At 56.0% G+C, this 12,629-nt stretch overlaps 4 protein-coding genes across 4 annotated transcripts in view; 1 reads left to right on the forward strand and 3 right to left on the reverse strand.

Moving 5' to 3' along the window:
* LOC149503359 (chorion class A protein L11-like) overlaps positions 1–12,629 on the reverse strand; it is a 128,788-nt gene that overhangs the window by 98,222 nt on the left and 17,937 nt on the right. The gene's annotated exons all lie outside the window — the stretch shown is intronic.
* Positions 1–12,629, reverse strand: part of LOC114252328 (chorion class A protein L11-like) — a 124,811-nt gene that overhangs the window by 94,233 nt on the left and 17,949 nt on the right. The gene's annotated exons all lie outside the window — the stretch shown is intronic.
* On the reverse strand, positions 141–954 carry LOC114241882 (chorion class high-cysteine HCA protein 12-like). The gene is made up of 2 exons (XM_089734092.1): positions 904–954; positions 141–437 (listed from the first exon to the last, which is right to left on the reverse strand). Exons 1-2 carry the CDS (start codon positions 952–954, stop codon positions 141–143), a joined length of 348 nt encoding a protein of 115 aa, XP_089590218.1.
* LOC114242011 (chorion class high-cysteine HCB protein 13-like) lies at positions 1,285–1,777 on the forward strand. The gene is made up of 2 exons (XM_089734100.1): positions 1,285–1,335; positions 1,421–1,777. Exons 1-2 carry the CDS (start codon positions 1,285–1,287, stop codon positions 1,775–1,777), a joined length of 408 nt encoding a protein of 135 aa, XP_089590226.1.

Raw genomic sequence — 12,629 nt, forward strand, 5'->3', positions numbered from 1 at the left:
TTTAGAATTTTTTTATTGCACAAAGATGTTTGCTTTCAAACTTAAATCAAATACAATTGTGGCATTGAAAAAACTATAAGAATTATTGTTGAGTCTGGGTTTTATGAATTTTTTCAATAATAAATAACTCAATGAGTTTTTTAGCAGCAACAACATCTACGTCCGCATCCGCATCCTCCGCAGCCTCCACAGCCGCATCCGCATCCACCGCCGCATCCACATCCGCAGCAACGTCCGCAGATAGAGACACAGCCACTAGCACAGGCAGGACCCCCGTAGCAAACACTACCGCAGATGGGCACGCGACCACAGACACAGGTTTCACCACACACGGGCAGTTCACCGCAGACGTTCACATTACCGTCGCCCTCGCCGCCATAGCAACCGCAACCGCAACCACTACCGCATCCACAGCCACAGTACCGACCGTACACATTCTAAAACAGCCACATATATTAATATTAAACAGTGACACCTTAGTTCCTCTGTACATAGCCCACCAATTTCGTCAATTGTAGAATTAATGTAAGTATCTACCTCAGTTACAATGTATCTAAAGTAGTGGAGTCAAAAAGTAGACGTACATAAATTTATTATTTACGTACTCATTACGTTTTTAATAACAATTTCCACGGTGAAGGAATAATATCGTGTAATGATTATTAAATGCAACATGGTCTATTATGAGCTGCTACGGACAGGAAACGTTGTTCTCCGGCTTGAAGAGAGCACTTGCAGAACACAATATCAGAATTAGACCTCATGTCTCAAGATCTGTGAACTCCGTTATTGTTTTTATTACGATGATAATCAGAGAACAATGAAAGGGTACAAAAGGGGACTACCGATATCAAAGTTAAAAATATCGCTTAAATTCGGAAAATTTTAAAAAGTAAAACTTACTTGGATCAGACAGCCCTGAACGCAGAGAAGGAGAATAGTGAAGGTAAACATGATGCTGGATATTCAGGCACTTAATCTTGAATGCTTTAAGCTTCAGGACTTCGTTCTTATATAGTAACTAAGGATCATGTTCACCTTGAGATAAGAAACAATTCAATGACAAATAGTTGAGAAACAATGATAGTTTGGTTTTTAATCACACAGGTGTTCGTAATTGTTTCGTGATTACATCGCCCGAAGGATAAAAACTACAGAATATTTCCAAAGTCACGTCTATTTGCTATTTAGATATGAAGCATGCGGAATTTCAAGGAAACTGCTCGGTATAAAAGCTGGTGTAGTTCAGAGTCAACTCATTCTGAAGTCATTCAGTGAAACAACATGGCCGCTAAACTCATTCTCTTCGTCTGCGCCATCGCCCTCGTAGCCCAGGTAAGTCTTTTAACTTTAAATTGAATTAAATGGACTTAAATTTTATTATTACATAAAAATATTTAATTGTTTCCTTTGTTCATAGTCCGTTTTGGGCATCGGTTGTGGCTGCGGCTGTAGAGGTTGTGGCTGCGGTTGTGGAGGTTGTGGCTGTGGATGTTGTGAGCGTTTCCCTGTATGTTCCAATTCGGCTGCTCCTACTGGTCTAAGTATATGTTCCGAGAACAGGTACAATGGTGATGTCTGTGTCTGCGGTGAAGTGCCTTTCCTTGGTACTGCTGATGTCTGTGGCCAGATGTGCAGCTCGGGTTGTGGTCGTATCGACTACGGCTGCGGAAACGGTTGCGTCGGTATCACCCGAAGCTGCGGTGGGTGCGGCGGATGTGGATGCGGCTGTGGAGGCTGCGGCGGATGCGGCTGCGGAGGATGCGGCTGCTGCTGAGGATGCAGTTGCGGACGTTCGTGTTGTGGCGTCTACTAAAAAGCTCATTGAATTATTGAAAAAATCAATAAAAACCACATTCAGTAATAACCTCATTGTCTATTCAGTACCACAATTGTATTTTATTTGAACGTATGTACTATTCCTGAATACGTGTTAGGTTTTTAAAATGATTAATTGAATAGAAGAGATCCACCTTATGTTATGTATTTACTGGAGCTCATAGACACCAATAACGTAAATTCTACCACCCGCCTTGGGACAAAGTCTCAGTTTTATAATACAAATGGCTACCTCACCCTTCAACCTGTTATACATTACTGATTCAGGGCTGAAATAGACCGGGTGGTGGTCATTCTCGTATCGGCTCACAAACATTTTACCACCAGTATTTCATCCAGTGGAACTTATTTCACTACTTAAATAATGGCCCGGCAATCTGAATAACGTTGTTAGATGGTCGGGGTCGCTATGGGATGTAAAATCATCGAACCTATTTATGGATTCAGATATAAATTAAAAAATAAAACAAGTAAAGGTTATAAGGGACATGGAACTAAAATCTTTACCATCTTAAATGTCTACCTCATCTCTTCGTGGTAAACCTTGCTGACCAATGGACGAGGCTCTGGCGACCGAAACTTTGGCGGGATAACCAAACAACCACTAGGTATAGGAGGAAATAACTGTACCCGGACACATCACCTGCGGTACCTACTCCACTGGAGGGAGGCAAAGCCCCAGATAACAAACCCTTTTTTATGTCAGATGGCAACCGGTACTTTTTAATATACACTCAAAAATTCGCCAAATTTTTAGTAAATAAATGGACAGGTCACAAAATACGGTTGGATTAACCTATAGGGCATTGCCGCGATGCGACGCCCAGAAATATCGCCCTTTTTGTGTTTGAGAGATTACTGATGGCCCGGACGCCTTTTCAGTTTTACCAGGGCAGGTGGGTGAACAAGAGCTCAGCCAGGAAGGGTGGGATATGCTAACAGCTACGCGAGCGCCTCTAAAGGAGACCTAACAACTCAAGAGTAGCTTCTTCGAGAATGAATCTACTACCGGATCGGAATTGCGACCCGCTGAGAAGATCTGGGGATAAACTCAGCGGGCTGATGTTTAGGTTAGGTTGCACGTCGAACTCTTTGCCGATTTCGACGAGTACGGTTACCGGAGTCCCTACACCTAGTGTTAGAGCTTAAGGTTGTCTAATGCAAGGGTTATTGGATCTGATGGATCCGTAAGGACGTGTATAGGGCGTAAACGGTGACTGGCTCCTACTTGATCAGGATTCAGGGAGTGGTCAGCAGCGGCAACGACAAGGCGATTATCATGACACACAACTTTATTGAAGTACCGTTCCGACGCTGACTTTATGTGTATCCGGATGGATTCGAGGTCCAGGTCGTCGTCTAGGCTAACATTCCTCACTTACCACAGAGCTCCGACGGCTAGCCTGCAAAAGCGGGATTGTAGAGATTGGAGGGTGTCTATGTGTGTGCGGTCTGCGTGAGCTAACGAGGTAACACCACATTCGCGTAAGTTATGACGGGACTTATCCAAGCTTTGTAAAGTGCCACATCGTTCCAAAGGGACATTTTACACCGCTTACAGAGGATGGGGTAGAGTCTGCCGATAAGAAAAGCGGCACGGTCGCGGTCTGAAAATATCGGCTACATCTGCGAACAATATACTAAGGCTATCGAGTCATGGACGGGCTCGGCTAACGAAGTTAGGCCCGAATTGTAGCCTAAAATTCTACAGACATCTAGACATCGTTTCTAGTTTATCACGAAATAGAGATAGTGGTTGGCAACAAAATTATACAGGAAGAGAAATTAGGTAGTTGGAAGATAGTTAAGTATTCTTTGGTGTCTTTATAAGTGTACTGTGTTATTTTTATCACCAATGATCGTATTATGCGTGTAATTTTGAAAAGGCGTACCGGAGTTAACAGCCGCGCTAACGCCTTTGTATCCCTCTCATAAAACACTAACAGGGTTTTGTCTTTATTGAAGACCAGGTCCCCCGTATCTCCAAGAAGGATAACCGGTCGGTCCCTTTGAGTTAAAGGCCTATTGCGATAAATCCTTGTTTTTCAAGGCGAGGGAGCTGTCTATTAGACAGATTTGCCGTTTTTTATTCCGACTGCCCACTTTGAGACACGAGTCTCAATTGTATTGCATACTGACTGTTTCATCTTTCACAGCGGAATGCATAGCTGCTTTGTGGCACAATGATAGTAGGATGATGCTATCTACATATTTGATTACGAAAATTTACAGTTTTTTGAGTTTTTTGTTTATTACACGATCTCATTCTTTCACAGTAGAAGTAGTTCGTGAACTCATGTTAAGTATTTCTGCATCTACATATACATTAGCTTTGTCTGGGGTTTAAAATCCGCCATTATCGTTTTTCTGAATGCTACCAAGACAACAGATCTAATGAAAATAAACGAACTATGAACTCACTTTTATTGAAAACTCAATTTAGATTATTTTTATTACACAAAGATCTCAGTTATAACTTAAATAAAACAAAATTGTGCTATTGAAAATACAATGAGAATTATTATTGAATTGGGATTTTATTGATTTTTTCAATAATAAATAACTCGATGAGTTTCTTAGCAGCAACAACATCTACGTCCGCATCCGCAGCCTCCACAGCCTCCACAGCCGCATCCGCATCCACCGCCGCATCCGCATCCGCAGCAACGTCCACAGATAGAGACACAGCCACTAGCACAAGCAGGGCCCCCGTAGCAAACACTACCGCAGATGGGCACGCGGCCACAGACACAGGTTTCACCACACACGGGCAGTTCACCGCAGACTCCCACATTACCTTCGCCCTCGCCGCCATAGCAACCGCAACCGCAACCACTAACGCATCCACAGCCACAGCACCGACCGTACACATTCTAAAACAGCCACATAAATAAAAATTAAACAGTGACACGTTAGTTCCTCTGTACATAACCCACCAATTTCGTCAATTGTAGAATTAATGTAAGTATCTACCTCAGTTACAATGTACTTAAAGTAGTGGAGTCAAAGAGTAACCGTACATATGTACGTATGTCACAAAAATGTATCTAATACGTACCCATCAGGTTTTTTAATAGCAGCTTCCAAAGTGAAGGCACAATATAGTGTGATGATTATTAATATATACGTAATTATTAGCGGTAGCATGGTCTCCTATTCTTTTCAATGTGTATGGAGAATATGTAATGAGGAAAGCTTTAGATGAGTGGGAGGGGGGCATCTCAGTCGATGGCATGAAAATTAGCAATCTGAGATATGCGGACGATACCACGCTGTTCGCTTCCCCCATCTGAGAAGGAACTTGCTGACCTATTCCGTAGAGTGGAGTATGAGAGTGGTTTGGTTGGGCTTTCCGTTAATAAGTCCAAAACAAAGGTCATGATAGTGGACATGACCAGCCCGAGGGACCTGGGCGGGCCCCCCGGCGCGCACTCTGCGTGGCCGGGGGCTCCGTCTGTGGGGGAGTTTTGCTGGACTTCCACCGGGCGCGTCCGTAGGTGGCGGATAACGGGATCCTCTGGGAACAGTCCCACTCCCAGAGGTATCGTCCGGTCTTTTTCGTTGCAAGGATTCCTAGGTGTTAGGTAGGTAGGTTAGGTGTAGGGGTAGGGTAGCCTAGTTAGGCTTTGCAACGAAAGAGATCGGACGACGCGGACCAAAACCAGCAGGGGGAGTTGCGGGCTCTCCAACCCCTTCACTCGCTGAAGGGTGCTCCTCCTGGAGACGCTCGGGCTCCCTCTCTTTTCCCCTTTCTTCCCCCTTTTTTGTTTTTTCTTCGGGTCGCGTCCGACCCGTTTCGGACGTAACCCACGGGTGGTGGTGGGCCACTTTTGGCCTGCCCTTCGATGGAGAAGTGAGCCGGCGTTGCTTACGCATCTTCCGGCCGCTGGTCGCCATGTCCCCGGCTTCGGCTACAGGGGCACGCCCTCCAGAGGGGGGTACCGTTATACCGGCGTGGCGTCGTGGTTGTTGCTCTTTTGAGCGTCGGGCGGTGGTCTGTCGTGTTGCTCGTTGCACTTGGCGGGCCGCCGGCCAACCCGTAATCCTCACCGCGTGGGGGACGGGGGCCGCTGCCGCGAGGCACGGGGCCGCGAGGACGTAAACCTCTTTAAAAAATGCCCCAATCCTAAGCTCTGGTGCCCGGCGATGGGATGAATGGCTGGAGGGAGTCCAGTCCCGAGGGTACCAACCAGACCCCAGGGGACCGACCCCTGGTTAATCAAAAAGGAAACATGAAAAAAAATGGCACCTGTTCAAAATTTATTACCCCAGGAGGGTACCTCCCGCTCCGCGGGGGAGAATCCCTCCGTGCGGTCGAGCGATCGGCCGCACGCTGCCCCACCGTTTCTGGGGGGGCAAACACTGCCACGACGAAGGGGGCGACAACACGGGTCGCGTAAGGGACAGAGTCCCCACCGTGCTGCTGGAGAGGTGCGACAGCCTCATCTCACTACACTCGGCGCGAAGCTCCGTGAGGGGCGACGTGTCCAGTGGGAGGGAGACACCGGCGCTGTTTGCCGATTGTGTTCGGCAGCGGACTCGGCGGAAGCGGAAGTCGGCTCGACAGCCGGCGTCCTCCGCTCCGTCCGATTCCTCGGAGGGCGAGCCTGCCAGTGCCAAATATATGGCGTTGGCGGAAGGGCCGGCGACTGCTGCGGCGTCGCCCGCCACTGATTTTGAGAAGCCGTCGTCTTGCGGACTGGACGCTGCCTCCTCGGCGCAGTTCAGGGCCGCCTGTCGTGAGGCGAAAAATAAAAATAAAAATAGAAAAATAGAAGAGGTCGAACGCCTACAGCGATCCCTGACGGAGGTGGGTCCCTCTGACCCCCTCCGAGCTTGTAAAATAGTCGGGAAGATAGTCGCGACCATTGCGGCTAAATCCACTGGAGGCCTCAAGGGCTCAGAAGTGTCGGCCATGAAATCGGCGGCCGCCACACTCGAGGAACGGCTGCAGGACGTCGTGGACCGCACCACGACCACGGAGACGACAGGTCTGCGGCAGGAAATAGCCCTGCAGCACGCCCGCCTTGAGCAACTGGCGGAGGAAAATGGCCGACTTCGGGCGGAGAACGGACAGTTCCGCGTCGACATGGCCGAGTTGAGGACCATGGTGGCCGACCTTATAGAGCGGCAACGCAGCTCGGCCCCTGTCCCTCCTCCGCCCGAAGCGGAAGGCCTCACTGAGGTCGAGGAGCTGAGGCGGCAGCTCCTTATACAGGAGGCAAGGAGCTCGACTGTTGAGCGCGCAAGACCGCCCCTCGCTCATGAGGTGAAAAACGGAGCTCCTACACCGGCACCCCGCAGGACTGTGGCCGCTAGAACGTATAGCGGTCCTAAAAAGGGCGCGACACCCGCGGCACGTCCGGCCGCTTCGGGGACCCAAAAAGATACGGGGGCACCAAAACCCGCCCCCTCAGGAGCAAAAGTCACCGGCCAACGCAAGACTCAGAAGACTGCTCCTGCCCCGTCCCAGCCTGCGAAGGCGGGGCCCGGCAGGAGCCGGACCAAGAAGAAGGGGGGCATCAACGCTGCGAAACCGGCCCCGACTCCCCAGCCCCGCCCGCTGCCCCCGGCTCCTGCCACTATGGAAGAGGCATGGACAACGGTAGTGCGGCGTGGGCCCAAAAAGGTGGCGGCGCCTGTCGCGCCGCGCCCCAAGCCCGCCCCTGCGGCCGCCGCTCCCCGCCAAGAGGGTCGAGCGGAGCCGAGGGGCCGAAATGGACGAAGGAGGCCGCGCGCCCCGCGGTCGGCTGCAGTGGTAGTGGAGCTGCTGCCGGCCGGCAAAGAAAAAGGCATCACCTACCACGAGGTGATGACCCAGGCGCGCGGCGGCGTGGATGTGGACGCCCTCGGCGTGGAGGGGGGCATCAAGGTCCGGCAGACGGCCAACGGGGCACGTCTCATAGAGTGCCCCGGCCCGAACACCAACGCCGCGGCCGAAAAATTGGCGGCACGGCTGAGGGAAATCCTGCCGGATCCCAAGGTGGTGCGCATCGCGCGGCCCGTAAAAATGGCGGAGGTGAAAATTACGGGCCTCGACGAGTGTGCCACGAAGGAGGAGGTCGCCTCGGCCATCGCGTCGCAGGGCAACTGCGCCCTCGCCGACGTCAAAGTCGGGGAGCTCCGGGTAACCTACTCTGGTACCCGGACGGCGTGGGCGCGTTGCCCGATTGCAACGGCGACCCTCCTGGCCACCCCTCCACAGGGGCGGCCTTCCGACAGCCCAGGAAGGCTGCGCGTGGGCTGGGTAGTGGCCCACGTGCAGCTGCAGGATGCCAGGCCGTGGCGCTGTCTTCGGTGCTTCGGCACCGGCCACGGCCTCGCCAAGTGCCCCTCGACCGTGGACCGCAGCGGCTTGTGTTTCCGCTGCGGCCAACCGGGGCACAAGGCAGCCTCCTGCACCACAGCCGCGCCGCACTGCGTCTTGTACGACGCGGCCAAAAGGAAGGCCGACCACCGGGCCGGGGGCCCGGCGTGTAAATCTGCCCCCTCCTCTACAAAAACGAGGAGGGGCGGAAAGAAAAAGAAGCCGGCTGCAACAAGGGCAGCCGGCGAGTCAGTTCCCGCCGCGGCTGTTGTCGAGCCGCAGGGCGGGACAGACGAGGGAGCGATGGACGTAGCCCCGTAATGGGTTGCGTCCATCGCTTCCTCCAAAGTAATTTGAACCACTCCGCCAGGGCACAGGATCTCCTCGTCCACACCATGGCGGAGTGGTCAATCGACGTCGCTGTCGCCGCGGAGCCGTACTTCGTCCCCACCGACCAGGACTGCTGGATCGGGGACGTCGACGGCTCCGTGGCCATCGTACTTAGACAGTCCGCGGCGTTACCCCCCTTGGATATGGTGGCCAGGGGACCCGGGTACGTCGCGGCTAGGATCGACGGGACCGTCGTGATCGGGGCGTACTTTTCTCCGAACAGGAGCCTCGCCGAGTTCGAGCGGTTTCTGGGCGGGCTCGAGGTGCTCTTGCACCGCTTCGGGTCCCGCCCTGTCATCGTCGCGGGGGACCTCAATGCCAAGTGTACGGCTTGGGGCTCCCCCCGCACGGATTCGCGAGGCGAGGCTCTTTCGGAGTGGGCGATCGCGACCGGCCTCTGTCTTCTAAACAGAGGTACGGTCGCGACTTGCGTGCGGTGGAACGGGGAATCTCACGTGGACGTTACGTTCGCGTCCCCGTCCGCCGTGCGCCGCACCCGCGGCTGGCGCGTACTCGAGGGGGCGGAGACGCTCTCGGACCACAGATACGTCCGATTCGAGCTCTCTGCCTCCTCCTTGTCGTCGTCAGCCGCGGGCGCCCGCGGCGAGGAGGAGCTCCCGCAAGGTGCGCCCCGTTCGTTCCCCAGGTGGGCCTTGAAACGGATGAACAAGGAGTTGCTGATGGAGGCGGCCGCTGTTGCTGCGTGGGCGCCAAAACCCGCGCGGCTCGCGGACGTGGATGCGGAGGTCGACTGGTTCCGGGGCACCATGGCAAACATTTGTGATGCCGCCATGCCCCGGGTCGGCCCCCGAGCACCACGTGGGGGTGCGTTCTGGTGGTCGCCCGAGATCGCGAGACTCCGTGAGGAGTGCGTGAGGGCGCGCCGCCGGAGCGCACGCCACCGCCGCCGCCGTCGTCGCGACGCTACGTTCGCGGAGACGGCGGCCCGGCTGCACGCTGACTGTCGTCAAAAACAGACGGCGCTGCAGCTGGCCATCGGCGAGGCCAAGAAGCAGAGCATGAAGACTCTCCTGGAGTCGCTCGACGAAGATCCCTGGCGGGCGCCCATACAAGATGGTTCGCAGAAAACTGCAGCCGTGGGCGCTCCCGGTGACCGAGCGGCTCCAGCCTCGGCAGCTGCGGGAAATTGTTTCCGCGCTTTTCCCGCCTGCAGCGGGGGGGGACTTTGAGCCCCCCCAGATGGACGCCACGTGGGGCACGCCTCCGCGTCGCCCCAGCGTTCCCGCTGCCGAGGAGCCCCCTCCCCCTATCACGGGGGCGGAGATCCATGCGGCCGTGTCCAGAATGAGAGCGAAGGACGCGGCCCCCGGCCCTGACGGCGTTCACGGCCGGGTCTGGAGCTTGGCCTTCGAGGCCCTAGGGGACCGGCTCGGGGGGCTTTTCGAAGCGTGCCTCGAGTCGGGACGGTTCCCGTCGAAATGGAAGACGGGCAGACTGGTCCTTCTGCGGAAGGACGGGCGCCCCGCGGACTCACCCGCGGGCTATCGCCCCATCGTGTTGCTGGACGAAGCGGGCAAGATGCTCGAGAGGATCGTCGCGGCCCGCATCGTCCGGCACCTGACCGAGACGGGTCCCGATCTTTCGGCGGAGCAGTACGGCTTCAGAGAGGGCCGCTCGACTATCGACGCAATTCTGCGCGTGCGGGCCCTCTCCGATGAAGCCGTATCCCGGGGCGGGGTGGCGATGGCGTTATCCTTAGATGTAAGGAACGCCTTCAACACCCTGCCCTGGTCGGTGATCGCGGGGGCGCTGGAGTATCACGGCGTCCCCGCATACCTCCGCCGACTGATCGGCTCCTACCTCGAGGGCAGGTCGATCCAGTGCATCGGACACGGTGGGGCGATGTACCGCTTCCCCGTCGAGCGCGGTGTTCCGCAGGGGTCTGTCCTGGGCCCCCTGCTGTGGAACATCGGCTACGACTGGGTCCTGCGGGGCGTCATACGGGGTCCCCTCCCCGGGCTGAGCGTCATTTGTTACGCTGACGACACTCTGGTCGTGGCTCCGGGGAGGGACTACCGGGAGTCTGCCCGTCTGGCGTGCGCAGGCGTGGCACACGTCGTCACCAGGATCCGACGGTTGGGGCTCGAGGTAGCGCTCGACAAAACCCAGGCCCTGTTGTTTCACGGGCCGGGACGAGCGCCGCCTCTGGGTGCCCACCTCGTGATCGGAGGCGTCCGCGTAGGGGTCGGGGTGACCGGTCTTCGGTACCTCGGCCTCGAACTGGATGGTCGGTGGAACTTCCGCGCTCACTTTGCGAAGTTGGGCCCTCGACTGATGGCGACGGCCGGCTCTTTGAGCCGGCTGCTTCCAAACGTCGGGGGTCCCGATCAGGTGGCGCGCCGCCTCTACATGGGGGTGGTGCGGTCGATGGCACTATACGGCGCGCCCGTATGGTGCCACGCCCTGACCCGCCAGAACGTCGCCGCGCTGCGACGTCCGCAGCGCGCGATCGCGGTCAGGGCGATCCGAGGATACCGCACCGTCTCCTTCGAGGCGGCGTGCTTGCTCGCCGGGGCGCCACCCTGGGACCTGGAGGCGGAGGCGCTCGCTGCCGATTACCGGTGGCGTAGCGACCTCCGCTCTAGGGGGGAAGGGCGCCCCGGCGAAGGAGTAGTTCGAGCGCGGAGGCTCCAATCTCGGCGGTCCGTGCTGGAGGCGTGGTCTCGCCGCTTGGCGGACCCGTCGGCCGGCCTCCGTACCGTCGAGGCGGTCCGTCCGGTCCTCGCGGACTGGGTGGGCCGCGACCGCGGATGCCTCACCTTCCGGCTGACGCAAATGCTTACCGGCCACGGATGTTTCGGCCGGTACTTGCATAAGATAGCCGGAAGGGAACCGACGGCGCAGTGCCACCACTGCGCGGACCGCGACGAGGAAGACACAGCGGAACATACATTGGCGCGTTGCTCTGGATTCGACGAGCAACGCGCCGCCCTCGTCGCGGTCATAGGAGAGGACCTCTCGCTGCCGCGCGTCGTGGCTACGATGCTCGGCAGCGACGCGTCCTGGAAGGCGATGCTCGACTTCTGCGAGTCCACCATCTCGCAGAAGGAGGCGGCGGAGCGAGAGAGGGAGAGCTCTTCCCTTTCCGCACCGATCCGTCGCCGTCGAGCCGGGGGCCGGAGGCGGGAATACGCCCGTACGTCCCGGCCCCTGTAGGTGGCGGCCTCCCCCCGGTGAAGGTCAAGGGGCGACCTGAGGGGGTGAGGCCGCGCGGCGCGCTACCAGCACTCTAGCGCGCTGCCGTGGAGTGAATAGAGCGACCGGTCGACGGTGTATCGCGTCCCGACCCGGCAGGCTGGTTCTGGTCCAGCGGGGTATTCCGGGACACCAGCGGCACCGTCTGGGCGGCCCGACGGGCTGCCGTACCGAGACGGCCGACGTTTCAGAGCCTTCGATTCGCCTCGAAGGCTCCGTCGGCTGGGCGTCCTTGGGGTGAGCCGCGCCGTCTGGTTGTAGTGTTGACCGCGGTAGCCCCCCTACCTCATCCGGGTTCTGACCTCGGAGGGGATCGGACGTCGGGTGTAAGAGTGCAGAGGAGTCGTTTAGTGGGTGGGCTCTAAAATCCTTGGGCCCGCGGTCTGCTCACAACACCATGCAGATCGTTGAGTCTCACATACCCCGCGCGCCCCTTTTGCGCGGGGACCTCGTAGGAGGTTCGGCCCTCTACCCGGAAAAAAAAAAAAAAAAAAAAAAAGTGGACATGACCAGTCCTAAAATCCTTGGGCCCGCGGTCTGCTCACAACACCATGCAGATCGTTGAGTCTCACATACCCCGCGCGCCCCTTTTGCGCGGGGACCTCGTAGGAGGTTCGGCCCTCTACCCGAAAAAAAAAAAAAAAAAAAAGTGGACATGACCAGTCAAATCTCTAGAACTGGAGAGCTTTCAGATTTAGAATTCGTCAGCGAGTTCATATACCTCGGGTCCTTACTGACCGACCGCGGGGGCAGTGAGGGAGAGATAAGGAGGAGGACGCAGATGGCCAAAACAGCGATGACCAAGCTCAAACGAATATGGCAAAATCACAAAGTCTCTAACGTCACGAAAATGAGACTCGTCCGTACCTTAGTTTTC

Source organism: Bombyx mandarina, chromosome 02 (genome assembly GCF_030267445.1).
Source record: "Bombyx mandarina strain Sakado chromosome 02, ASM3026744v2".
NCBI classification, from domain to species: domain Eukaryota; kingdom Metazoa; phylum Arthropoda; class Insecta; order Lepidoptera; family Bombycidae; genus Bombyx; species Bombyx mandarina.